Source organism: Suncus etruscus, chromosome 7 (genome assembly GCF_024139225.1).
Source record: "Suncus etruscus isolate mSunEtr1 chromosome 7, mSunEtr1.pri.cur, whole genome shotgun sequence".
NCBI classification, from domain to species: domain Eukaryota; kingdom Metazoa; phylum Chordata; class Mammalia; order Eulipotyphla; family Soricidae; genus Suncus; species Suncus etruscus.
In genome coordinates, this window is record NC_064854.1 from 112947139 (window position 1) to 112974787 (window position 27649).

Sequence of the window (27649 nt, forward strand, 5' to 3'; positions counted from 1 at the left end):
GGGTTACTCCTGGCTCTGTGCTCAGAAATTGCTCCTGTCTTGGGAGACAATATGGGATGCCAGGGATTGAACCTGTGTCCATCCTGGGTCAGCCACCCTACTGCTGTGCTACCACTTTGGCCCAAGTTTGGGCTATTATAAACAAGACTTGCTTGTTCAAGGACTTTTATCTCTCTTGAATATAAAGCTGTATGTGGAATCAATCATCAGTTAATAGGCTAAGCATATGTGCACTTTTGGCAGAAATGGCCACAATCCCTTCTGGGTTATTCTTGCTTTAGAAAATCCAATTCCAAAAGGTATTGCTGGACAGAGGCAGTACCTGCTGTGGCAGAGGACAGGCTGATAAACACCAGCTTCTTCTATCAAATGGAAACTCTTGATTCAGTCGTTTAACACATATTTGCAAATCTACTTGGCTTCTTTCCTTTGTGCCAGATAACAGGGTGGAATATACCATTGTCTTTATAAATTGTTTAAGTCTCATAATGAGTGTCCCATACCAGGGGAGAGAAATGAATGGGGCACACTCTCCAAATGAGCCCTGCATGGAAAATATTCTATGAGGAAAGTTAAGATCTTATCCTTTGCTCCGTGACTCCCTGACTTTAACATAAGGATCTGTGCAAAAAGCAGGATCTCTAACTACAGAAACCTGAGTGTGACAACCATAATTAAGAAGAACTTTTACTGGGACCACAAAGGAAGACTTTGGTGTTAGACAACTTAGTATGTCCAAAACCTGTAGTTGGTCTTATGGCAGGATGCTTCATGATAAGGTCTCCCTGTCATCTTTTGCTGCACCTATGTCTGGTCGCTGAGTACCCACTCGTCACCAACTCCTTGTTCCCATCCTCCTATCGAATAGCCCTCAAACCCCTCTCAGAGCTGCCTGCCTCAGCTGGCCTTCAACAGACAATGCTCTGCTTCTTCACTCAAAAGTGGTGTATTTCTAGAATGGAGATGCTAGGCAATTTTGTTTCTGAAAAGAGGGCGAGTAACCAAATATATTTGCAAGCTTGTGAACCAAGCAATCACTAATAAGTAAGTTTTCTCTCAAATACGGAAACAGTGATCTTTTTTTGTTTTGTCTTGGGTCACACTTGGTGGCACTCAGGGATTATGTGCTCTGTGCTCAGAAATTGCCCCTGGCAGGCTCAGGGGACCATATGGGAGGGATGCCGAAAATTGAACCACTATCTTCCCTAGGTTGGCAGCGTGCAAGGCAAATGTGCTATCTCTCCGGCCCAACAATGATCTTTTTTTAGATGATTTCCATGGGTTGTGATGGTGGAGAAGCTAGTAGATGCTTCAGTGTCTGTTTAACAGTATTCTATAATATGTATATGATCACCTGAGGTTGCTTTGGGTGGGTATCATACAAATGACTAGAGAACAGATTATTCAAGAATTTGGAGGGAAAATCTTTTTTATGTGTAAGTTGTTGGGTAAAACACTTATAAAAGAAAGACTACATTTTTGTATCTTTTATCTAGAGTTTTATCTAGAGTTATTTTAAAGTAGGTTCTTAGAAAAAGTGGAACAAAATCAATTGTTTTGGAGCCAATAATTCTACCCACTGTGGTATTCATAAGTGTTGGTTCTTCTTCTTTTTTTTTTTTTTTTGTGGTTTCTGGGTCACACCCGGCAGTGCTCAGGGGTTATTTCTGGCTCAAGGCTCGCTCCTGGCAGACACAGGGGACCATATGGGGTGCCGGGATTTGAACCGATGACCTCCTGCATGAAAGGCAAATGCCTTACCTCCATGCTATCTCTCTGGCACCCAAGTGTTGGTTCTTCTACTCAAAATAAGCAACATAAATGAATCAATACAATGATAAATGGGACTCACAATATAATTTTTCCCTTCTAAGACCATCTTGGTGATAGTAGAAATATATATCAATTTTATATAATTTATTATATAAATTATTAATTTTATATTAATTTTTATATCAATTTTTGTGCTTTAATCAATACTGTTTACAGAATAGATGAGGTTAGAATTATGGCAAATCACTACCTCTCTGTTCTATTTCTACATAGCACTGAGATTAGCAAAAATCATGACTTATAAAGAAAGCCAAATATGAAAGAAAAGCACTTTGTAAAATCTAGTATCTCAAGAAAAAGTTGATGAGATTTTTAGAATATCTCTGCACAGAGCCTGAAAGAGCTGCATCTCTTGTTACCAGAACCCTCATCTACTCTGGTCCTGCTTGAAACCCTATGCTTCCTTCTCAGACTAGACAATGTTTTTGAACACTTTTGGTCTCACTGGTTACTTTGTCTGAGACACATTTCTAAATAAGGCAAATCTTAGTCTGTAGTTCCATGTCTGAACTGTACTTACACACTTAACTGTACTTCTCTCCCAACAGTTTGTAAAGTCAAAAAGGGCCAGTCCACATCTAGTTTTACAGTAAACTTAGATTAAATGATTCAAAAATCTATGCACAAAAGGAGCACGCATTGCTTGTTCTTAACATTTAAAAAGTGAGAGGATCAAGAGAACAATCTCTCTAAAATTTTGATTAGAAAAATGGATTTAGATAATGAATATGAACCACTGTGTCTACTATGTGAGTAAGCCCCTAACATTTTCTTTTCATACAATTGCTGTGAGGAGCAGCATTCTGAATGATAGCTGCTGTGTCTTTGAGAGTTTCCCTAGTATGACAGGAAGGTCATTCTCACTGGATCCTTCAGTCTAATCCCAAACATGGTGGGTGCATCAGGAATTTCTCCCAACACAAGTCTCCACTCAAGGCCTGTCTTGGCTTTAAAGTTCTCTGATGGCTAACCACATTTTTAGCCATTCACTCTATTCATTTTCTGCTTGCCCATCAGGTATTATGCCTGTGTTGTGGACCCAATACTCTCTCCACCTAGACCTACTTCCTAATTATCCTTCTCAGGCAGCCATCCCTGCCAAAACACTCATAATTAAAATTCCATCTTGGTAGCTGCTTCACAGAGGATTCTAATGACCAATGCTAAGTATGTTTGGCTGGTATGACCAGATTACGTGCTGCCATTTCAGTTAAGAAACATATAAAAATTGTCCCCATTAAAACACATTCACTTAATGAGAAATTAATATTCTAAGATATGGCTCCCACAGCTGAAGAAATGAAAGCCAATTCAGAATTATAACAGAAATCCATATTGATTTTTTCTTTTTATACATCTCTATCATTCCCAAGCCAGAAATTCTATGAAGAGCATAATTATTTATGTCCCATACAATTAATAGATCATTTCAATCTCTCACAGGACCTTAAACTAAAAATGCTTCAAATTCTAACAAAAGGTTTTTTTTTTTTTTTTTAAAAAGCTGTTTCAAATGTTCATTCTCTTCTGGAAAAAAATGACAGAAGCAAAAAGCATTATCAAAATGAACATTAGCCATCATCAAGATAAATAAGAGAAAAATGCATGTTTCTGAAACATCATCCTTTGTATTACCAACCAAATCAAAAGTGGCTTTTAGTTCTTTCTCCTCTTCCTTCAATTTGATGTTTTGATAATTTCACTTACTTGAGTGCTTACTTGATTCACTCATTTGACTAATGTTTACTGAGAATATACTTTTTGTCCTACTCACATGATATATGTCCTACCACATAAATATAAGCACCATAAAGCCTATATTTATTTGGGGATGGTGGCTGTTTGGGTTTTGAGGTTTCACCCCCACATTCTTCATGACTCTGTGCTTAGCAGTGACTTCTTGTGAGGCACAAGAGACTATATGTGGTACTGGGGATTTAAACTGCATGTAAGTGACTATATGCAGTACTGGAATTGGCTGCATGCAATGCAAGTACCTTACCTCCTATACTGACTCTCTGGCCTGAAGTCTATTTAGAAGGTAATATGTGAGTTAAGAAACATACAAGGCTATTTTAGATACTTTTATGAAAAGAAGTTTAGTATAAAACAGGAGAAAGGAGAGGTAATGTGATAGGATGAGAATTTCCTGAGGGAATAAGATATAAAGAGAGAACTGAAATAAAAAGAGGTATAAACCCTAGCTATAAGCTAAGGAAGGAATTTTCCTGAAAGGGACCAGAAAAGACTGGAAGCAAAACACATTAGCAGACTGGTGAAAGAGAGCAATATCCCTTCCAGGACCATATGTGCTAACCTGGGTCTGTCTTTATGAGTATGCCGATCTATAATCAGAGTGCACTTGTAACACCTCTGCTGAATAAATATAAGACCATCCTTTTCAGATAATTCTTCTGTTGTTTTTTTTTTCTGACTTCTAAATTAGATGGTAAGTTGAAACCAAATCTCAGGTAATTCTCCAACTGTCCCCATGCCAGGTAAACTATGCCTACATGTAGCAGCCTCTTAGAGGGTAATTGTGGATAATGAGAAAGGATAACATAATTATGCCAGCACACAGCTCATGAACGACCAATCTCCATGCAGTGAGATTTGGGGATCTGTGAGCTAAAGGAAGCCTACTGCTTATTGTTAGCAGATGGAATCTCTTTCAATTATCATTGTGGAGATAAGACTATGCAGACATACTCAAATACCATACTGGTGGAGGAATAGGGTAATTGTTTAGAAGATTCTAGAACTCTTCAAAATGTATTTGTTTTTGTTTGAAAAAAATTCTTTTTGGTATGTTTTGGGTCATACCCAGTGGTTCTTTGGAACTATTGCCAGCTTTATGCTGCAGGAATGCTTGTTTTTATTTTTATTTTATTTTTATAATGATTATTTATTTTGGGCACCAGGCTTAGTGATATTCACAGTTTACTCCTAGCTTTGCACTCCAAGATCATCCTGGGTGGAGCTACGGGGATTATCTGTGGTGATAGGGATCCAACTGTTGGTCAGGTCTCCGGGCAAGGCAAGTAGCTTTAGTACACTCTGGCACCAGCTGCAGTGTTACAAGTGATACAGGGGGTCATGTGCTGCTAAGGATCTAACCTGGGTCTCTCGCATGTAAAGCAGAACTATCTCTGGTTTTATTTTTATTTATTTTTTTTGTATTTTGTTTTTTTTTTTTTTTGGTTTTTTTTTTTTTTTTTTTTTTTTTTTTTGGTTTTTGGGCCACACCCAGCAGCTGTTACTCCTGGCTGTGTGCTCAGAAATAGCTCCTGGCAGACACGGGGGGACCATATGGGACACCGGGATTTGAACCAACCACCTTTGGTCCTGGATCAGCTGCTTGCAAGGCAAACGCCGCTGTGCTATCTCTCCGGGCCCTTATTTTTGGTTTTTTAGTTTGTTGATTTTTGGGAGGAAATAAAGGCCCACAAATCAGAAGAGTTGGGGGAAAAGATATTTTTAATTCATATAGAATTCCCAAACTCATAACGTATGCTATGGAATTTGAAGGAGTTTAGTTAACTAAGTGTTCAAGATGATGGAAAAGAGGCTTTGAGTACACAACAACACATTGCCCACAACACCAGCCTCCTTGGTATTTCTGAGGCTCGCTTACTATAAGAATGCACATCCTTGGGGGTCAGAGTGATAGCACAGTAGTAGGGAGTTGACCTTGCATGCAGCCAACCTGGGACCCAGGTTCGATTCCCTGAGCCTGCCAGGAGCAATTTCTGAGCTCAGAGCCAGGAGTAACCCCTGAGCACTTCTGGCTGTGGCCCATGAATTAATTAATTAATAAATAAATAAAAAACAACAACGACGACGACACACATCCCTTTACCACCCTCTCATCAGGATTGCTACCAGTAGAAAAAACACACATGCGCAAACAAGATCTTTTTTGGCCAAAGGAGGGACAACCATAGAACCTTTTTTTCCCAGGTCAATGTGAGGGGTATGCTTTCAAATGCAAACCCTAAATTGGAGAATTAAAAGGAAGAGATGGCAGCTTTCTTCAGTGTACACTTCTGTGAGGTGTTTCCAGTCGCCCTCTTTTCCTGCTTTTACTAGGTTTATTATTGTTACCTGCCACATGGTTGAGCACTTTTAAAAGCTAAACAATTAACCTAAAATGCTACTTGCTTCAAATAAACACTGACAACTGCTTGCAGTTTCCCAGAAAGGAGGGTGGGTGGATGGGAGACACAATGTTTGTTAAGCTCTGCAGAGTTGGCTAATGTCAAAAGACAATCTTTCCAGAAAGGTGCGAAGACATTTTATCACAGCCTCAGAGATGAAGGGGAGATTTATTATGGTTACTAAAGCTATTTCTGTCAATGTCTCTGGAATTCTAATTAGATTATTAAAACTTTGCAAATTGCTACATTACATCTACCTTCGACACCTCCCTTCCACAAGGGTACTTTGGAAATTAGAGGATCCTGATGCCATAGGTAATGATGCATTGCTGATAATAAAGTTGCAGGGAAATTCCTCCAATAAAAACCAGTTGGTAAAGACAGAACTCATTTATCTTACTTTCTTCTCTCCCAGCTTTCTGCCTGGGGGTAAGATGTCTGCTGTACAGAGCAGAGACCCAGCTCTTTCCATTCTAGTAGCTGATGACGCTTGTTCACATGTAGCTAAGTTTAATAATTTGTCACGGCTACTTAAATGTCCTCCCTAAATTGGAGAGGCACATCGAGAAATTTGTAAATGAAAAAAAAAATGCCCCAAAGAATATCTCTAGGAAAGATATGGCACAAATGGCAGGTTCGATGCATATAGGTAGTGCATCATAGGGCATTCTGATTTATAACATATGCATTCCAAGTGATACCTGAAGAGAAACAAATTGCTTACTGTTAACCCAGATCCATTTGCAGGTAATAAATGGGCAGGCTCTCTACTCATCAAATAATGGCTTTCATGCCCTTCAACATCAAAGCATGAGGAATGGGTGTCACCCTCTGTGCTCTGCGAGATAACCCCATTCCTTCAGGTGGGCATTTTAGCCCTTCACATCACAGCAGAAGAAAGTATACATGGCTTACTTACCATGATGTACGACGCCCTTCAACCCATGGATAATAGGATCCAGTGCAGAATTGTCCCTTGGACTGACCTACATGTAAAGGAAACATGATCGGTTAAATCTATTCTGGCATCAGACACAACAGTCTCAGTTTAATCTTCTAAAGGGAAGGGGGAGAGAATGGATGCTATCAAGGAGGCTGCTTAGGTCTCACCGAACTAAAGAGATTAACGATGTAATAAAATCAAGCAAGGAAGTCTAAATCAAAAGAAACTTCACAGAACACTAGAACAGGAGAGAAATACCACTGTCCCAGAAAAATTTTAAGACATACCTATGTGAATGAATCTCTTTTTGCTTTGTTTTATTAAAAGTACATCCTGAGTAGTAAATTCATTGAGAGACATTTGAGAACAATCCATCATAGAAGATTTTAATAATTATATTCTGGGTTTGGGGTGAAGGTTGAGGGAACTACCAGCTGTGCTCAGAGCTTATTTCTGACAGTGCACAAGGGGACGATATGTGGTATTGGAGATTGAACCAATGACAGCTAGGTGCTAGGCAAATGCCTTAAATGAAAACAATACTTTTTTTAATTCACATTCACTGCTGGTAAAAATGCCATCTAGTCCAACCTTTTTGAAAAACAATATGATATTCCTTAAAATAATTGGGCATTGAGCTCCCATATGATCTAGCTATACCACTCCTAGGAATATGAGCTAGGATTCTACAATACAATAATGCCTTTTGTCCTCCCATGTTCATAGCAGCATTACTTATAATAACCAGAATCTGGAAACAACCCAGATGCCCAACTAAGAAGTACTGTGGTACATCTATATAATGGAATACTATGCAGCTGTTAGAAGCAATGAAGTTATGGATTTGCTTATACATGGATGGATTTGGAGACTATTAGGTTGAGTGAAATGAGTTAGAGGGAAAGAGATAGACACAGAATTGACTCACTCATATGTGGGATTTAAAAAAAAGACAATATAAAAAATAAGAATAAAAGACAATATTAACACCCAGAGACAATAGAGATGAGGGCTGGAAGGACTAACCTATGATAACAAGCTTATCACAAAGAGTGGTAAGTCAGTTAAAGAAATAACTACACTAGCATCTAGCATGACAACTGTATATAATTATATATAGTCATCTATATAATATATGTATAATTATATATATAGTTGTCATGCTAGATGCTAGTGTAGTTATATATAGAGAGAAAGAGAGAGAAAGAGAGAGAGAGAAACATAGTACCTGTCTTAAAGACAGGCAGGGGATGGAGGGAGGTGGGAAATGGGGAACAATGGTGGTGGGAAAGTTGGACTGGTGAAGGGAGGTGTGCATTTTATGGCTGAAACTGAATTACATATGTGTTTGTAACCATTGTGCTTAAATAAAAAAAAATGTAGCCACAACCCACTGTACTATCTCTCTGACTCCAGATTTCAATATTTGCAACTATATCTTTTTCTCTTCTTTTTAGAACATATTTTACTTTTCTTCAAAGGGTTGTAGTCCCCTATGCCTTACTCTATATCACAAAGAAAATTTCTACAAATCAAAGTAGGTAAGGCAAGAAGGAGAACAGCTGGGAAGGACAGTGTTCTTTGCCTTTATTTTCTTCCAGGCTTTTAATTTAGACTTAGACTTAGACTCTTTGATTTGATCTTTACCCATTCTTTACTTAACTATATATTACCCAGCATTGCATTTCATGTTTGTATTTTCCTTGAAAAATAAAAATTCTTCCAAAATACCATAATTTGGGGGTTTTATTCACATTTAAATGGTCACAAATAAAATTAGATTTTCTTCAAAATAGTCCAGGCACTGATAGAAGATAGAGAGTCAATAAGACTAGCTTTTAATCATTCATTTACATTCTAGGGTAATGAGTCTTATAGTGAGGATACAACTTTTTCTACTTTTGTATGTTTAACTTTTCCCAAATACTTTCCATAATCCATTACCTGTAATCAGAATAGCTCCTAAATTATTTTTCCAGCAAAGGTTTCTATTTTATGCACTTTTAACACAATGGCCTAGAGAATTTGACAAACCATTCAGTATATAGCAAGATCAATTTTGATGCTTTTTAGTTAACCCAGAAGAATCCTGGTAAAATCTTGGATTTAAGTTTTAAAATAATGGAACTGTTTCTACACTCATCCCCATTTCCAGATCTCCTGCTGGGTTTACTATTTGTAGTTTTTCTCCCTGGTCATAACACACCTCAAAATATCTTTCTTTCCTCTGCCTAAGCATGTCCAGGTTAAAGTAGTGGTTCACAATTCAAAATGGTTTTTGTGCCCCATCACACCTCCCACTCAGGAGATTTAACCATGTTCTGAGACACTTTCTCTTGTTGCAAGTAGGTATAGGTAGGAGGCTACTGGCATCAAGTGGGTAGAAATAGGGCTGATTTAGAAATCCTATCAGAATAAATACCAAAGTAAAAAATTACCTAGTCAAGATGTAAATGAACTAAAGGTAAGATGGATAAATGATGAATAGTAATACCTAATCCCTTGCATCAGGGGTCTTCAAACTATGGTCTGCGGGCCACATATTGTATTTATTCCCATTTTGTTTCTTCACTTCTAAATAAGACTTATGCAGTGTGCATAGAAATTTGTTCATAGGGGGCCGGAGAGATAGCATGGAGGTAAGGCGTTTGCCTTTCATGCAGAAGGTCATCGGTTCGAATCCCGGCGTCCCATATGGTCCCCCGTGCCTGCCAGGAGCAATTTCTGAGCATGGAGCCAGGAGTGGCCCCTGAGCACTGCCGGGTGTGACCCAAAAACCACACACACACACACACAAAAAAAAAAAAAAAAAAAAAAGAAATTTGTTCATAATTTTTGTTTTTACTATAATCTGGCCCTCCAACAGTCTGAAGGACAGTGAACTGGCCCCCTGTTTAAAAAGTTTTAAAAAGTTTGAAACCTGCGGCTTGCATTATGGCTAAATTCAAATACAAGTGGCATTCTATATGGTGTTATGTTCATAAACTAATGTAAAATTTGGTAACATGTTGGATTAACCGGATTCCATTCCACTCAGGATAGGTTTGTTACTCATTGGTGGGAAACACCTTTGAATGGAAGCATCCTTTGGATTGGTGCATTAAACCACCTGTTCTCCACCCCAGGATGTGGTCTGGCATGTGTTAATAAAGACCCTGGGTCTCAGGGAAAAACCACTTGTGTTTTGGTTTTCCTATATTGAGCTATCTGCTTCTTAGAAGAGAAAGGCTTGTGTGTGGGAGTTCCTGAATCTGTTTTATTCCCTTAACCGTGTGTTATTTCCTGTGTAGGTGTTTGCCTTCTAGATCCACATCTCTCCAATGCCTTAAATTTAGGGCATGAACCTTCCACTTCAATAACTCGTTGTTGCAAGTACTACAGGTAAGTAATTTTTTTAAGTACAGTGAATAGGAATCTAGTTGATCAGATTCCAAAAATGAAATGCTGTAAGTTGTCATAGATATATCTCCAAGTGCTATGACAGAACGCATCTAGCTATGGTCTTACCATACTTGCTGAGGCATAAAATATTCTTGAAAGACAAAACAGAACATTTAGAAATAAATTTTTTTTACTTGCAACATGTATCAAAGGTAAAAAAATGTAACTTGAACAAAAATGAAATTACAACTTAAGAGTCTACCAGTAACTTTATCCAATTTGTATGTTTTGTTTTGGGGAACATATCTGTCACTGATTAAGAGCTACCCCTGGCTACTATGCTTAGGGGTCACTCCTTGCAATACTTAGGGACAATATGTGGTGCAAGATCTGAACTGGAGTTGGCCCTGTGTATCACAAGTGTCTTAGCCTTTGTACTATCTGGACCCAATATGGCCAAATTTAGAAGTAGTGTAATAAGACTTCACAGAAATATCTCATTTTAAGTGGAAGTTATCAATACATAGGTCATCTCCCTTTTTACTGTTATAGATTTAATCCAGTAGATATATTCACACCTTATCTGTAAGAATTGACAACATGGCCACAAAATCTTGCTTGCTATCCCCATCACATGTATTTTTTCAATATGACTTTGCCCCTCCTCTCATCAAAAGTCATGTCAACTTTCTCACTCTTCGATACTACTAGTCTTGACTCATGGCTCAGGTGGGGCAATGGGACATTAAGAAGCAATGTGCAGGCAAAGGCTTTACTATAAACAAAAGCAGAGGTATAGGCTCCCTTGTTACTCTTTTAGATACTGAATTTACTAACAGAGAATTGCACGTAGATGAATGAAAAACCATAGACAGGACAGAGGCAATTCCAGTTAAGGTCATTCAAGACTCCTTAGCCTGCCAACTACTAGACAGGTAAGTCAAATGAAACCATGCAGCTTTAGTTGAACAACACTGAGTTTAGCAGAAACCAACTAAGTTGGACTTGACAGAAAGAACTGGTCAGTCACTCTACAAAATTAGAAAATATCCCAGAGACAATAGAGATGAGGTTTGAAAGGACTAGCCCATGATATGAAGCTTACCACAAAGACTAGTGAGTGAAGTTAGAGAAATAACTGTACTAACAACTATCATGACAATAGTACTGAGTGAGAGAAATAGAATGCCTGTCTTGAAGACAGGAGGTGGTATGCGGGACAGGGGGGTGAAGGATGTGGGGGATCAGGCAGTGGGAAGATTGCACTGGTAAAAGAAGTGTAATTTCTTATGCCAGAATCCTAACTACAAGCATGTCTGTAATCGTAGTGCTTAAATAAATATATTAATAAAAAATTTTAAAAAAAGTATTAAAATAATGGTTGTTGTAGTTTGTTACTAGAAAATTATTTTAATTCATTATTTATACCCAATAATAACACTAGTAGTTTATGTAAAAGATAACCCAATCCAGGTTCAATTTCTGGCCATTTGTGATTATAGTATCTCTGTGCTTTATTACCCAAGCTTAGACTAGGGGTCTGACTCAGTTTCTATGGAACGATAAATGAAAGATGTACAACAATGCCCTAGTAAGCCCACAAACTCAATTGTTGGCTATTTGGCTGGGATCAAGATGATGGATAAGGAAAAAGCAAGGGAATATTGGAGATTATTGGCCTGTCAAGTAATTTGTTGATTAAAATAGTGATCTCTCTCCAGTCTATCCTGGTTCCAAAACTCGGGGTAGTGAAAAAAAACATGTTACTACTGGGGCTGGAGCAATAGCATGAAGGTAGGGCATTTGCCTTGCATGCAGAAGGACAGTAGTTCAGATCCTAGCATCCCATATGGTCCCTGAGCCTACCAGGAGCGATTTCTGAGTGTAGAGCCAGGAGTAACCCCTGAGCACCACCGGGTGTGACTCAAAAACAAACAAACAAACAAACAAAAACCCGGGGTTCTTTGGCTAGCTGTCCAGCCCAGTGCCCATCACATGCCAGTGCAAGGGACCAACTCCTGGCGTGTCCCACATAATGATATTTTGAGAAATAGATGTGTGTAAAGCTTGTAATATAATGCTGAAGACAAGTATAACATTAAACATGCAATGAATATTGTGGAACAACAACTTGACCCAAATACTCAAATTAAATGACAATCAAACAACATCAGTTTTATCCCTGACCTTCTCAATGTACTTGGCTCTCAATGTAGTATCTACTTGAGTTTGAATTTCAAAAGATACAAACTCATGTTTTATTTGACATCCACTCAATACAGAACAAGCAGCATTTTTTTTTCAGCCACATGAGAAGTTTATTTGGTCTTGATATGGGCTTCCTTCCACTTTAAGATCAAAGGAGTTGCAGAGTAATTCTGAGAAGGAAGTAATGCACCAAAGGAGCTTAAAATGCGGTAGAGAAAACAAATAAACAAATAAAAAAAATAGAATAGGAGCCAGCAGATTAGGCATTTAGTTTTGTACATGGACTACTGAGACTCAATCCCTGAGTGAAAAGCCACGAGTGACTCCTGGGTACTACTTGGTGTGGCCAAAATCCAAAATCCAAACAGAAGGAACAAAAAGGACATTCTGGGGCCAGAGTGGTGGTACAAGTGGTAAGGTGTTTGCTTTGCCCGCACTAGCCTAGGATGGATCTTGGCTTGATCCCCTAGCATCCCATATGGTCCCCCAAGCCAGGAAAGATTTCTGAGCGCACAGCCAGGAGTAGCCCCGGAGATCACTGGGTGTGGCCCAAAACCAAAACCAAAACCAAAAGAAACAAAAACAAAAACAAAAAAACAGCATTATGACATTGTACTACCCTGCAGATTTTATGCTGTTAGTTGCTAACACTTTCATTTCAGAGTTGCTTTCATAGTATTAACAACATTCAAAAGGACAGCATTAGAAACATGTCAGAGAACTTCTAGTAAAAAACAAAAAAGAAAACAAAAAACAGCTTCTAAGCTGCCTTAGAAGGGAGATAAGGTACTAAGGGAGATAGTACATTTGGCAAGATGTTTGCCTTGAGCATAAGCCAGGTTTGATCTCTGCCATCCTATGTGGTCCTGAGTATAGCCAGGAGTGATTCCAGAGTGCAGAACCAGAATTCACTCCTGAGTAATGCTGGGTTTGGCCCAAAAGCAAAACAAAACAAAACAAGAATGTTTCTAAGCTGCCTCTGGACATAACCAAAACATATGAAGACATAAGCAAGACAAGAAATGAAGACATTTCAATTAGAGCACAAGGCCAAACTGATACTACTGCTGAAAAAATCTGAACTTCATAATAACTTTCTTTTTTTTTTTTTTTTTTTTTTTTTTTTTTGGTTTTTGGGCCACACCCAGTAACGCTCAGGGGTTACTCCTGGCTATGTGCTCAGAAGTTGCTCCTGGCTTGGGGGACCATATGGGACACCGGGGGATCAAACCGTGGTCCGTCCAAGGTTAGCGCAGGCAAGGCAGGCACCTTACCTTTAGCGCCACCGCCCGGCCCCATAATAACTTTCTTTCCGAGGAAAAATAAATGGAGGCAAAAAGCTCCACCAAACTACATGTCAGACTGTGCTATTTACTGTTCCTGTTCACTGTGCCACTTAGCTTTATTTATTTATTTATTTTTTTGGTTTTTGGGCCACACCCATTTTGACGCTCAGGGGTTACTCCTGGCTATGCGCTCAGAAATCGCCCCTGGCTTGGGGGGACCATATGGGACGCCGGGGATCGAACCGCGGTCCGTCCTACGCTAGCGCTTGCAAGGCAGACACCTTACCTCTAGCGCCACCTTCCCAGCCCCTACTACTTAGCTTTTGACTTGGCTTCTAACAATCTTCAATCTACCACAGCCAGCCCATCTGCTAAACAGAACAGCCAAGACAACCTATTTGCCTTAAATTGGACTTCATTAGCTACTCCTATAGACCTATAAATGTTACAAGCAGTCTACAACCTCTTGTGGGATAAGGAATTTATGTCTGAAGGTGAACTGAAGAGGAAAACGACAAACAGTAAGAGCAGGCCTTACTGCATTGCAGAGATGATGAACCAACTTTCTGATGATTAGCAGGTAACTGAGCATTCTGAACCTAAAGTGTCATCAGCATAACAGCAAAGCATTTCTCATGAGAAATTATAATTTATTACTTTAGATATATTATTTTAGATGGGATTTTGTTCTCCTTCCCTAGTTCTTACTAAAGAGAATGAACCAACATTGGTGCAGTTTCTCTTATTCTGACTTTAATATGTCAGATGTTGTACACTGGCCATGAAATCTTATCTGTATTTTTTTTACATTTTGGTGTATGTGCTAATGAACAGAGCACCTACTTCCCAGATTTTAACCTCTGTTGCTATCAAAAAATTCCTGGTACAAATCTTTTATAATTTGGCTATCTGTTCACAGCTACATTTCAGTTAGACCTTATCCAAGTACAAAGAATCAGTGGGATTCTTTTATTAATACACTAAATAATACTCAATAATTTAGGGAATGTGTTTCTCTATTCAAGAAGATAATGACAGCAAACTATTAACTACATATTTTGGTTTTCAAGTTTCCTTTTTCATTCTCACAAATACACTTTTCTTCTTGTATGACATCAAGTTTCAGTTGGCAATGTAGACCCTTTTCTTTGTCCTATCTGACAACCCAGTATTTTCTATTTTCTCCAAGTTGTTACAAGAAGAAATATGAGAAGACTGCACATTTAGCATCTAAAATTATCCAGGAATAAATTCAGAGAGAAAAGCAGAAACACACTCAGAATAGGTTATAGTAGAGAAAGAAGAAACTTTGAGAAGTAAAGAACTTTTAATTTTTTTTCTTTTCATTTTTGGGCCACACCTGGTGATGCTAAGGATTTTTTCCATTTTGTGCTCAGATATCACTCCTGGTCATATTCAGGGACCTATCTGGGGTACTGAGAATCATCCCAGGTTGGCCATGTGCAAGGAAAACATCTTACATATTGAACTACTATCTCTTCAAACCAGAGTAGACAACTTTTTATAAAATAAAGAATTTGGCTCTTCCAATCAGCAAGAAGTCAAGTCTAGACTCCTGGCCAGGAGGCTTGGTTTGATTTCAAATAGTACATTTCCAGAATCATAATTCCATCCTAATCTCATAGATATGCGTAACAGCACAGTGGCATCTCATCCGAGAAGGAAGTGTTCCTGCCAGAGGGAAAGGGTATGGCCCCATCTCATCATTTATTATCTAACACTGACAGCACATATTCCTGGTTTCCTTCAGCAGACAAGAAGACACCCAAATCCTCAGCCATTCAAAAAAAAATTAATATGTAAAAGCAACACAGTTATAAATGCTAATAGGAGTCATCCTTCCTCTTCAAATAGAGCTGAGGCATTGACATGGCTTCCTTATTCTTAATATTAGTAGAAACAAGTCAATTCACAAGTTATTCCTCTTCAGAGAAATGAGATTTGTGGCCAGAGAAGGTCATGGAAAAAATGAATCCAGTGCTCTTCTCTACTTCTTTGCCTTCACCTCCTTGCAGTATTTATGCCTCACTGGGCAAGGACTGGCTCAAAGGGCTCTATAGATGCTTTGCTTGTGGGAGCCCAGGTTTAATTTCTGGCACTGCATGGTCCAAAGCACTACTGGAGTGACCTGTAAGCACTTCTGAGTGTGGTTTGAAAACAACCCAACAGGGTAACAGTGAGATATAGTAGTCAATCTACTCAACCACAGATCTTTCCAGTAGAAGATGTGCCTTGGTTCATTCAGGCAATTTCTCATTTCATGATGATCAAAATGTCCCAGGGTGGGAACACAATGCCATTTCCTCTTGGCTCTGAACTCATGCAACACTCGATTTCGGTCAATGCAGAAGAAAGAGGAGTGGGCAGGCAGTGACAGCTGGCAAACAGAGTTTACATAGAAGCCACAGGGTGGTTTGACTTCTTTGTCTTTTTAATGCATTGCATCTCAAGCCAAGAAAAGAGTAGGGCAGCTAGATAGCAAATTAGGAAGGGGCCCAGAACCTGCTCCACCTCTGCCAGTCTTAAATCGAAGACTGTTATTGAACTGGAAAGAAGTGAAGCAGAGACCTTAACCTAACAAAAGTAGGACTTAGAGTTTTAAGCTAGAGTGCAAGCTTTTTTTGTACAGATACTGTCATGACCTTTGAGTTTTTTTGCCTTTTTATTTTTTGAGGCCTGGGGGTAGGGGCAGATAGATGGGATTGAAGCAGAAGAGGCTTATTTCAGGTTTCAGTCACTTGCCTGTGAGTTTCTATTGGTGTGGCAGTGCTGACAGCTTTGACTTTTTCCTGTTAATAGTCTTGCACTGTACCGAAAAGCCCCAAGGATATCAAAGGCTCCAGGGAGCAAGCAAAGCCTACTATTTACACATGTAGCAAGTGACTTCAACCAAAACACATTAGATATGAACTCTCACCTTTGCTTTTTCATTCCCTTGAAGCAAAAAGATGCTCTGAGCACTCCATTTACTAAAACCCTGAAAGCACTATGCAGGATCGCTTTAAATCTCACCGTGTATGCAGCAAGAAAAGCATAAAAGACAAAGGATCAAAAGGGTCACCAAGTTGAAAAATTCCTCCTTCAGAGTAGTTGAGGTTATTGTTTTGGTTATAAGTAGCCAACTATCTAGGTGATATTAGAAGGAATGTGGTGACAGAGACTAGCACAATTCACAAAGAACAAGAACAACCAATGCTGGTGCAGATGAGTGGGGAAAGAAACTCATTCACTGCTGGTAAGAATGTAGACTGATCCAATCTTTTTGAAAACAATATGGATATTCCAAAACAAACTAGAAATTGAGCTACCATATGATCCATATCACTCCTAGGAAATATACTCTAGGTACCCAAAAATACCATGCAGAAAAGTTCTCTGATTCCTGTATTCATTGCATCATTTCAATAGACAGAATCTGGAAACAACCCAAGTGCCTCAGAATAGATGAGTGCTGAAGAAACTGTGGTAAATCTACACAGTGTAATACTATGCAGCTGTTAGGAAAAATGATGCCATGAAATTTGCTTATACATGGATTGATAAACAGTATCTCACGCTAAGTGCAATAAGTCAGAAGGAAAGGAATAGACATAAAATTATCTCACTCATTTGTGGAATATAAGGAAAAAAGATAGTATTGTAATATCCAGAGACAATAGAGATGAGGGTTAGGAGGACCAGTCTATGATAGGAAGCTTGCCGCAAAGAGCTGGGAATATAATTTGGGTCAAGAAGAGTCTACTATGATAATGATAGTTGGAACTGATTACTCTAGATCAGAACTGGATGATGACAGGGGATAAAGTGATATGCATGGTACCTCTTCATTAACAGTAGTGCAAACCACAGTGTCAAAAGAAAAAAACAAAAGAGCGTGAGAGTGAAGGACAGATATAAAGAGAATGAGAGAAAAATGTGTGTGTGTGTGAGAGAGAAAGAAAGTAAAATATCTGCCCCCCCCCAATCTGGGGTAAGGTGGGAGGGAAACTGGGGACACTTGTGGCTGGAAATGTGCACTAGTGAAGAGTGGTGTATACTGTATAACTGAAACTCAATCATGAACAATTCTGTAACCATGGTACATAAATAAAGTATTAGAAAAAAAAGAAGAAATGTTCTGCCTCACAAATTGAGGGGGAAGTAATGGAGGGCACCAAGACCAAACAGTCATATGAACATTGAGTAGAAATAAAAAATGATCAAACTTGAATACCAAATCCAAAGCCAACTACAACAGAATCGATACCCAATCTACAACAGGCTAGACACAGAAGGACCACTTATACTAGTAGCCCAGGGGGAGGGGCAAAGGAGGGTCCATATGGGATGCATGCTGGGAACAGGGATGGAGGGAGGACAACATTGGTGGTGGGAATGCCCCTGATTCAATGTCACTATGTACCTGAAATACTACTGTGAATGATTTGTAATCATTGGTCAAAAAAAAAAAAAGATTAATATATAAAAAAAAAAAAGAAGAAATGTGGCTACTATGTAAATGGCGCACATAACATACTAAAATAATCTTATTCATCTAAAAATTACATAAGGAGGTTATGGGGAAAATGCATAGTATCGGGGCCGGGCGGTGGCGCAAAGAGGTAAGGTGCCTGCCTTGCCTGCGCTAGCCTTGGACGGACCACGGTTCGATCCCCCGGCGTCCCATATGGTCCCCCAAGCCAGGAGCGACTTCTGAGCGCATAGCCAGGAGTAACCCCTGAGCGTTGAGCGTTACCGGGTGTGGCCCAAATACAACAACAAAAAAAAAAAGAAAATGCATAGTATCTTTAGCCCAATTCATAAAATCTAACTCTTAAAATTATTCATTCAACAAATATGCACCATGAACCTATTTCTTGTTGTGAGAGTGAAGTCGGAGAGTTACCAATGATCTTGAACCAGGTATCCAGACCCTTGTGTAATCTATATCTTTGGGGGTAGATTGACTTTATGACTTTATTTATTTATTTATTTATCTTAGTGCACCGTTCCTGGAGGTACTGCAATACCAGATCGATACGTGGAATGGACGAAGCAAGCTCCTATTCCAGTTCCTAGTGCCAAAAATCCATTTAATATATTGTCGTCGAATAGACGACGTATCAGATATTAGACTGATAAGAACAGATACTACACTTGATCTTAGCCCAAAGGCCGAGAAGCGATTGTGACTAACTTTTAATCAGTAGGACGTAGTCAAGGAAAAATAAAAACACTTTTATGAATAGGCTGCCCAAGTAACCATCATCTTATTAGCAAACTCTTCTGTTTGACTTACTCATTTCAGTGAAGTAAATAGTGACATTAGAGAAAACTACTAGCAAGGATTTAAAGTCTGGCTTCAAGTTAGAGAGCAACAAAGAATGCCTACACACATGGCAACAGATAACCATTTTCTATAATCAGGCTCTGATACTTAAAAAATCACAATGCTCTCAGCTAACTCTAAGTCATGAAGAATGAAGGGCCCAACCTTCCCAGAGAAGGGATACATCATTATTTTCTGGTGTCACTGATGCAAGCTTAATGGTGGTGGTCCAAGTTTTCCAGGCTCTTCAATATCTTCAGAAATGAAAATACTGAGTAATGAGGATGCTCAGACTTAGTCTCCAAAAGATAAACATGTGTATTGGCAAGAGAATAGAAAGAAATTTCCCTGTCAGGGAGAAGTTTTGCATAGGAATATTTGTCTATATTTGTTGGGGGAAACTTTATAGGAAAACTGGATTTTCATGCCTTTCATACATATTAGAAGCTTCTCAATTGCTTTCCAGAGATGCGTTGTTAATTTAGGGCCCACTTATGTGACTAAAATAAGATCAACATCTTGCAATCCCACTCAGGCTGGTAGACTTTTTCAGATCTTTTAGGATACATATTTGACCCTTGTCTTAGGTACAGCCTTTATCTCCTTCAAAGGTCTGGGGTATCTAATGACCCCATGAAAACTGTGGGCCAGCAATTCAAAAGTAGAGCTCCTAGGAACTTTAGGCTTATTGAGAATGTATGATAGTATCAGGTAAAATGGAGTCACTCTCAGCTACTGGCAAGGGGAAATTAATATATCCTCTTTGACTATTATCGATATTATAGGCAGTTCTGTGGCCCTCTGTGACCTGAGCTATTATGCTCTAAGCAGAACTTCAAGGGAGAGATTAGGGAAAGCAATGTGGTGGGAATTCAAGTTCCAAGCTGGAAAATTTGGCAGTGATAATGAGCAAATCCCAAATGGAGCAAATAAACATTGATGATCAATTTTGGGACAGAGTTTTCAGTAGCTTTTAGGTTTAGACAAACATTGGAAAACAATAAATCGCAGCACCTGGGGCTGGAGAGATAGCATGGAGGTAAGGTGTTTGCCTTTCATGCAGAAGAATGGTGGTTCCAATTCCGGTATCCCATATGGTCGCCTGTGCCCGCCAGGGGCGATTTCTGAGCATGGAGCCAGGAGTAACTCCTGAGTGCTGCTGGGTGTGACCCAAAAACCAAAAACTAATAGTAATAATAATAAATCGCAGCACCAAAACTTAAGACAATCATAGTGAGAGGTGTCCTCAGGCAAGGGGCACAGCAAAAATGCACAGGAGGGAACAGCTGTAGTTTCTGACTCACAGCTAACACAGGCAAGAACAAAATAATTACAGACCCCCAAAGCTTATTTACTTATTTACTTATTTTTGTAGGGGTGATCTCTATTCTGTGCTTCCTCTGGAGCACTGAATGATTGCTTCAATACTGTGGTAGTCTCTGAAGATCGATTAAGTATCAAACTAGTCTCCGATGCAATAGCTCACAGGGCATTTCCGATTATAAGCCAGCCACTCACACGAGAGTTCTGGTGCCTGATCCTGTCAGAGGGACTTCAACTCTCCTTGTCACTATCCTCTGAAATCAGCCCATTAACTCATCTAAAGATCTGACTTCCTCTACTGACAAAGCCGTGAAAACTAGAGACTGTTAAAGGCGTATGAGCATCTGTTTGAACAGCCTTTGATCAGCAATGTTGAGGAGACATCCACACATTATTTGTGTGGACCACTGTCTTCAAATTCAAAAACGAGAAAAGTTTCTTTCCGGTAGGTACTACTCTAAACAAAAGCCTGCATCCTTCTACCAGGTGGGCCTACAGATTAATACTAACTGAACAATTCAACTTTGTATTTAAAATGCACCAGAGTTTAACAGAGGATAAAATTAAATTGCAATGAGAAAAAGACAAAATCTTTCCCAGCAGGCCTTGATTTATAGAATAAGCCATTTGTAGCAGAATAAAATGAGAAACCAGAAAGTTTGTTCCCAGCGATCGTTGTCTCACTGGGCCAACTTTTTCTCCTTTGAGAAAATAATATGATTTCTTCATAGAGCATGGAGTCTACTTATTTAAGCAACAGTGCTCAGGATCTTTCAATTCCTCTGTAGCTCAGATGGAAAGAAAATGGCCCCAGTGGGGAAGGTGTATATACCATTTAGCCAGAAAGCAGCTTATTTTTAAAAAGCTGCCATTGAAAATAAGCTGAGAATAAGGCACTCTTTAGAAAAATATAAGAATGGATCTACTATAGTTCAATGTGATGAACCCATTTAATTATTTTTTTGGGGGGACACATCCATCAATGCTCAAAGATTATTGGCTCTTAACTCATGAATATTATTCCTGGAAGTACTTGGAGGTATGGGATATAAGGGATCTAATCCAGGTTGACTGAGTGCAAGGCAGATGCCTACCTGCAATACCATCACAATGGCTTCAAAACACTCATATTAAGTAGTAACCAGAGTACCTACCATATTTTCTGGCATATAAGTTGACCCCCTACTTTTCCTGTTAAAATATAAGGTTTGGGCTATATTTGCCATATAAAACTACCTCTCTTTTAATGCTTACCAAATGGAAAATAAAAAATGTAAGAGAAAAAAAATAGAACCCTCAAAGGTTAACAGTATAGGTTTAATAAAGCTAGACTTTGAAGTTCTAACAATCATTTTACATTTGTTATTTGTAGTGAGTGACTTTGATTTTTTTAATTGTGATCTATATTGAGAACAAGGAGGGGGGATCCTTCAAGAGCAGCTGACTGGGGTGCAGTGATTAATAATACAGCTAGAGGGAAACAGAGTGCCTCCTCTGTGTCCCATAAAAGCTGAACAGAGGGGGCCGGGAAGGTGGCACTAGAGGTAAGGTGTCTACCTTGCAAGCGCTAGTGTAGGACGGACCTCGGTTCGATCCCCCGGCGTCCCATATGGTCTCCCCAAGCCAGGGGCGATTTCTGAGCGCCTAGCCAGGAGTAACCCCTAAGCACCAAACGGGTGTGGCCCAAAAACCAAAAAAAAAAAAAAAAAAAAAAAAAAGCTGAACAGAGGACTGAGCACCGGAAAGCCGCATACTGGCGATGACACCCAGCGGCTGGATGGAATGCAGTGCTCAGTAACTCAGCTCCTCTGTGTGCCCTGAAAGATGAATCAGGACAAGCAGAGGACTGAGTGATGACGCCTGGCAGCTGGATGGGATGCGGCAGTAAGAGGGGAGCAGATCACTCACCCCTGAAGCTGAAGTAAGTTTCAGTTTGCTGTTACCGGCATATAAGATGACCCCCAACTTTGAAGAAGTTTTTCATGGGTTAAAAAGTTGCCGTATACACCAGAAAATATGGTAACACTGGTGTATGTGTTTAGTGCAGAACTTTGAAACCATGTTCAAAGACACAGATTCAAAATTCTGCTCTTCAACCCGATAGCTCTGTGATCAGGAGAAAGTTGATTGCCAAATTAGGGGGCTTTTATCATGCTCAGTAAAAATGGAGATTACTCCTACCTAGTCTCAAAGAGGAACAAATGAACATTTAGCATGGTGCTGAACACATTGAGCTTTCTTTAGTTCAACAATCAAATTGTCAAACTAAAGAATAACTGTTCTTTCCCCCCAAAGAGGCAGGCCTACCCTGCTGGTAACCAATCAGGAACATAGAAATAAAAACCTACTTGTGGTTACAGAAAGATCAAATGTTCAGGGGGATTCAAAGTTCAATATGCTCAGTGATGTTACTTCTCTAAACCAACCAATATCACCCAAAATTTTTCATTTCAATAAAATGATAAAGTCATTTATTCAACCCACTAGTCTAAACTGGAAACATGGGAGTTAGCTTAATTCATGCATTTTTTGTCATACATACAAAAGTTCTGAAATTTCTGAATGGTGCTCAGAAGTTACTCCTGGTAGGCTTGGGAAACCTAGGTGATGCCACAGATTGAACCCAGGTGGGCATATGCTAGATAACTGTCCTATACTTTGAACTAACTCTCTGGCCAATGTAAGATTCTACCTGGAAACATGATTTGAATCTGTTTAACACTTCTTTCTATTGCTCTCCTCTATATCTGTCCAGACTATTATGCCACCTTCTTTTCTATCAGTCTAATGTTACTGACCTCCTGACTTCCTGGAGTATCCTCCATTTTTTTCTTAATCCAAGTTAGACCATTAGTTCTCCTCCTGGAATAACATTCAATGAAATAAAATTTTTTTTGTTTTTGTTTTTGGGCCATACCCAGTGACGTTCAGGGATTACTCCAGGCTATGTGCTCAGAAATCGCTCCTGGCTTGGGGGATCATATGGGATGCCAGGGGATCAAACCATGGTCCATCCTAGGCTAGTGCATGCAAGGCAGATGTCTTATGTCCTGCACCACCGCTCTAGCCCACAATTTTTAAAGAAAAACAGAACACCCAGCAATGAGATAACACTGTTCTGACTGATCTGAGTGTAGTCTGAGCATATGAACATTCGAAAACTTTAACAAGTGAGAACCACTGAGCAGTAGTGGTCTTGTAAAAACTAAATGTAGTTTCTGATGCATTTTTATTTTGGTTAAGGGGACACAGCCATTGTTCAGGGGCTACTCCCAGTGTGCTTCAGAAACCAAGCAGTGCTTAAGATTGAACGTGGACCACTGACATGTAAAGCATGCTTCAGCCCCTTGAGTTAACTCCCCAGTCTTTAAATGTAGCTTTTTGCTGCCAAGATTCCACATGGTCAACTACAACCCTTCTCCTCCTTTCTCTTTCTTAAATTCTCTGGCAATTTCACTTCCCCTGAGCCTTTGCTCACAACACCCAGATAGCCCTTCATTTAAATATTCTTTGCTGGGCTCTTTACAAGGCAGGTTTTCCCATTTCAGATCTTCACTCAATGGCATGCTATCAAAAAATCTTTAGAGCCAGAATGTAAGTGCAGGAGGAAAGGAGTTTTTCTTGCTTGCAGCTGATACCAATTTAATCCCTGGCACTGAATATGAGGAACCTCAGCAGTGCCAGCAGCAGCCCCTAAGCATAAAGCCAAGAGGAGGCCCTGAACATCACTTGGTATGGTCCATATTGCTCCTAACACCTCACAAAAGAAATTTTCCTTGATCCCCTCATCCAAACGGATTTGTCTAAAATACCTGATAATTCTGATGACTGTTTATTTACTGCCAATCATCCACAGTAGCTACAAATCCAGGCTGCCTAGGAGTCCAGTGCACTGAGAAAACCTAGGCTAGGGGGTCCTTTAGGTTAAAGCAAGTCATGGGTCCTCTTCAATACCAAGTGTGCCACCAGATACCAACTCTCACAGAGGCCCTCTCACAGGATTTGCTACCCTTTAGGTCCGTGGCCTGCTTTAAAACTTGCACTTTGGGGGCCAGAGAGATAGCATAGAGGTAAGGTGTTTGCCTTGCATGCAGAAGGTTGGTAGTTTGAATACCGGCATCTCATATGGTCTCTGGGCCTGCCAGGAGCAATTTCTGAGCATGGAGCCAGTAGTGACCCCTGAGCGCTGCTGGGTGTGACCCAAAAACCAAACCAAAACAAAACAAAAATTGCACTTTGGGGTCAGTGCATTGCATTGTGGGTAGGGCACTTGTCTTAGACACGACTAACCTGGGTTCAATCCTCAGTACTCCATATTGTCTCTAGAGTATACAACCAATAGTAAACTCTGAGCACTGCTGGGCATACAAACAACAGCAACAACAAACCACTTGCTTCACATGATGGGCTGGGAACTCTAAGAAGGTAAGGCTCACATGTTAAGACTGGGATTTAATATTTTCGATTCTACCTTGGTGTGAGAAGATAACAAATGTCGTTTTATGAAAGAACAACAGGCATTATTAAAAGAGGTGAAGGAGGGGATTTCAGCCCAATTATCCAGAGAGTTGACATAATTCTAAGATTAATGGCCAAAAAATTTAATTTAGTTATGTGTTAGGCTGTTTGAAATGAGATGAGACCTGAGTATAGGAGAAAGTGGAAGAAATATAGTCTAGGAATAAACCTTGAGGGCTGAAAAGGGAAAGAAGGAAAGAGTAAGGAGATAATGAAGAAAAGAGAGAAGAACGATAGAAGGAAGTAAAAAATGAAAGAAGCAAAGGAAACATATCTTAAACATAATTCAAATCTGTCCATCACCACTCTATTCATCCCTGCGATCTATAAACCCAGGTTACCATCACTTTACTAAACTTAATATCCATTCACATAAAATTCTTAGCACAAAACTAGGTATATATAGAACAAACTTAATAATGATTAAGTACTTTTATTTAAATGCTAAATGCTATTGAATCAACCATCCACCCACTTGTTTATTAACTCACTAACACATAAGTCAATTAATATTTACTGAGCACCTAATGAGTGTCAACATGTAGATTAGAATATATTTTTACTAGATCAGAAGTTCACAAATGCATTTGGTCTTACTGCTCTCTTTTCAGAAATGCATTACTAAGCCTCCGTGCCACCCCCACCTCCCCTTACAGGACATCTACCTTCTTCAGAACATATAGAAAACACCCAGATGGCATGGAAGCTACTGATATAACACCCTTGGCTGTGGTGTAAAATGGGGAGGGACTGTGTGTGGTGAGAGGCATAGAATTGCCCATTGGGAAGGACAGGATTAGAGCAGCAAAGCAAAAGAAAAATGAAAGGGCTAGAGAGTTAGTGTAGGGGCATGTACCTTACCTATCTTGATCCCTTGTGTGGCAAATCTTCCTCTAGGACCAGATATAGTCCTAGAGGCAATCAAATTCCACAGGGCTGTAGCCCTAGAAATGCCACATTTCTGCTTTTCAATCTGGTTGAGGATTGCCAGGACTGGCTGTTAGCCCTTTTGCATAGAGCTTAGGAGTTCCTCTTGCCAACACCACCAACCCCTGGTCCTCAAGAAGAGAAATTTCTCTTTCTGGCTGTATGTGTTCAAAGTCTATGACTCATGCAATAGGAAGTGAAAATTAGTAAAGTATTAATATAAAGTCAACCTGACTTGGAGCTTTGTTTTGTTTGAATAGAAAAGACAATAGAAAGCCTTCAAAGTCTTTGGGGGAATTAGTCTATGGTTGCTGCAAAGAGTGCATCTAACAAGCAGGGCAACCAGTTTTAAGACACAACAAATGAACTATGCCAAAGTGTCAAATGAAAGAGCAACAACAACAACAAAAGATCTAGAAACAGCTTTTCACAAGCATTGTATCACTTAGATCTCAGTGTCACTGCAAAAGTTTAGAAGTTTAAAATGCAGAGGGAAATGTGAGAGCTGCTTTAGAAACTTAAATCTGCCAAGACCAACACTCCATGAGGCCCAGTGCAGATTCAGCGGGGAGGGGAGTTTAGACAATGAACTATGGAGAGCAGTTACTCAGCTAGCCTGGAGAGGAGCCTAGAAGCTCTCAAACTTCCTTATACTTTAAGATAAAAACCTTTGTAGAATTATTGCATGCTTTATTGCCTTCTTAACCAAACCCTAAGCCTCAGAAGATGTTTAAATCTGGTCATTGTGCCTAAAAATTCTGTGATCAGGTTGAAATAAAGACCTACTTTTGAAGAGAGTATTGTCTCCATATGAAATGTCCCCAGAAATTAGAACTTTAGAGATTTTGCTCTGAACCGAGTGTAAGTGACTTAATGCATGGGTGAATGTAAAAAAAGTTCCTTTGAACCGTAAGAAAAATTTAAAACAATAATTTCATGTTATGGGCGTCACACCTAAAAGTGCTAGAAGGAGGCATATGCTGCCAGGAGCAAATCAATACCTCACACAACAAAGGCATGTGTTCAACGAATTAAGTCATAACTCTGGCCCTCTGAATTAATCTGAAACTGCTACCTGGTGTGTTAACATTGTAAGGAAATCAGACAACTAATCCACATCTAACCTGGGAACCTAAGGGAGGTCTCAACTGTAAAATGTGCAGGTACAAGATTACAGTGGTCTCTCTTAGATACTTGGATTCTGAAGGAAACATGGGGGTCTTTTTGTTTGTTTGTGTATTTATTTGTTTATTTTGGATCACAGCTGGCTCGTGGTGGGCTGGGCAAACATCGGTCTGTTACATGCAAGAAAGCAAGCATTTCATCCACTAGACTATCTCTCCTGCTCCTAAAATAGGTGTTGTGGTTGACTTTTTATCTATTTATGAGGTATAATAAAAATAATAAAAACAGTAAAACACAAATCTTAAATATACATCTCCATGGCTCTGGCTATATCTCTCTAACAAACATAAACATATACACTGACACAGAAAGATGGAATTATTTGCCAGCCTTTATTGACCTACTTTCACTAATCATTACATTTATAGGATTCATTTATATTTTTTCATATTGTAGTACTTTGTTTTTATACTGCTGTAGATAATTCCATCATAGACAATGCTATAACTTATCCGATAATTTTTCTTTTATTAAGAAATATTTCTCTTATAAATGGTAAAAGAAACTTTGCTGCCTTGAGGAAAGAGGGCAGCAAGATAATAATATTAATGGATTTGAA

The 27649-nt window shown here is 39.3% G+C and overlaps 1 protein-coding gene and 1 non-coding gene across 3 annotated transcripts in view; both read right to left on the reverse strand.

The window, feature by feature from the left end:
* Positions 1-27649, reverse strand: part of PTPRG (protein tyrosine phosphatase receptor type G) — an 837085-nt gene that overhangs the window by 176926 nt on the left and 632510 nt on the right. For both annotated transcript variants that reach the window (XM_049777272.1, XM_049777271.1), the window contains exon 6: positions 6910-6976. In XM_049777272.1, the coding sequence (XP_049633229.1) occupies positions 6910-6976 (67 nt within the window). The remainder of the gene's footprint in view (positions 1-6909; positions 6977-27649) is intronic.
* Positions 18805-18995, reverse strand: LOC126014906 (U2 spliceosomal RNA). The gene has a single exon (XR_007497855.1). It is a non-coding gene; the product is annotated as a U2 spliceosomal RNA (small nuclear RNA).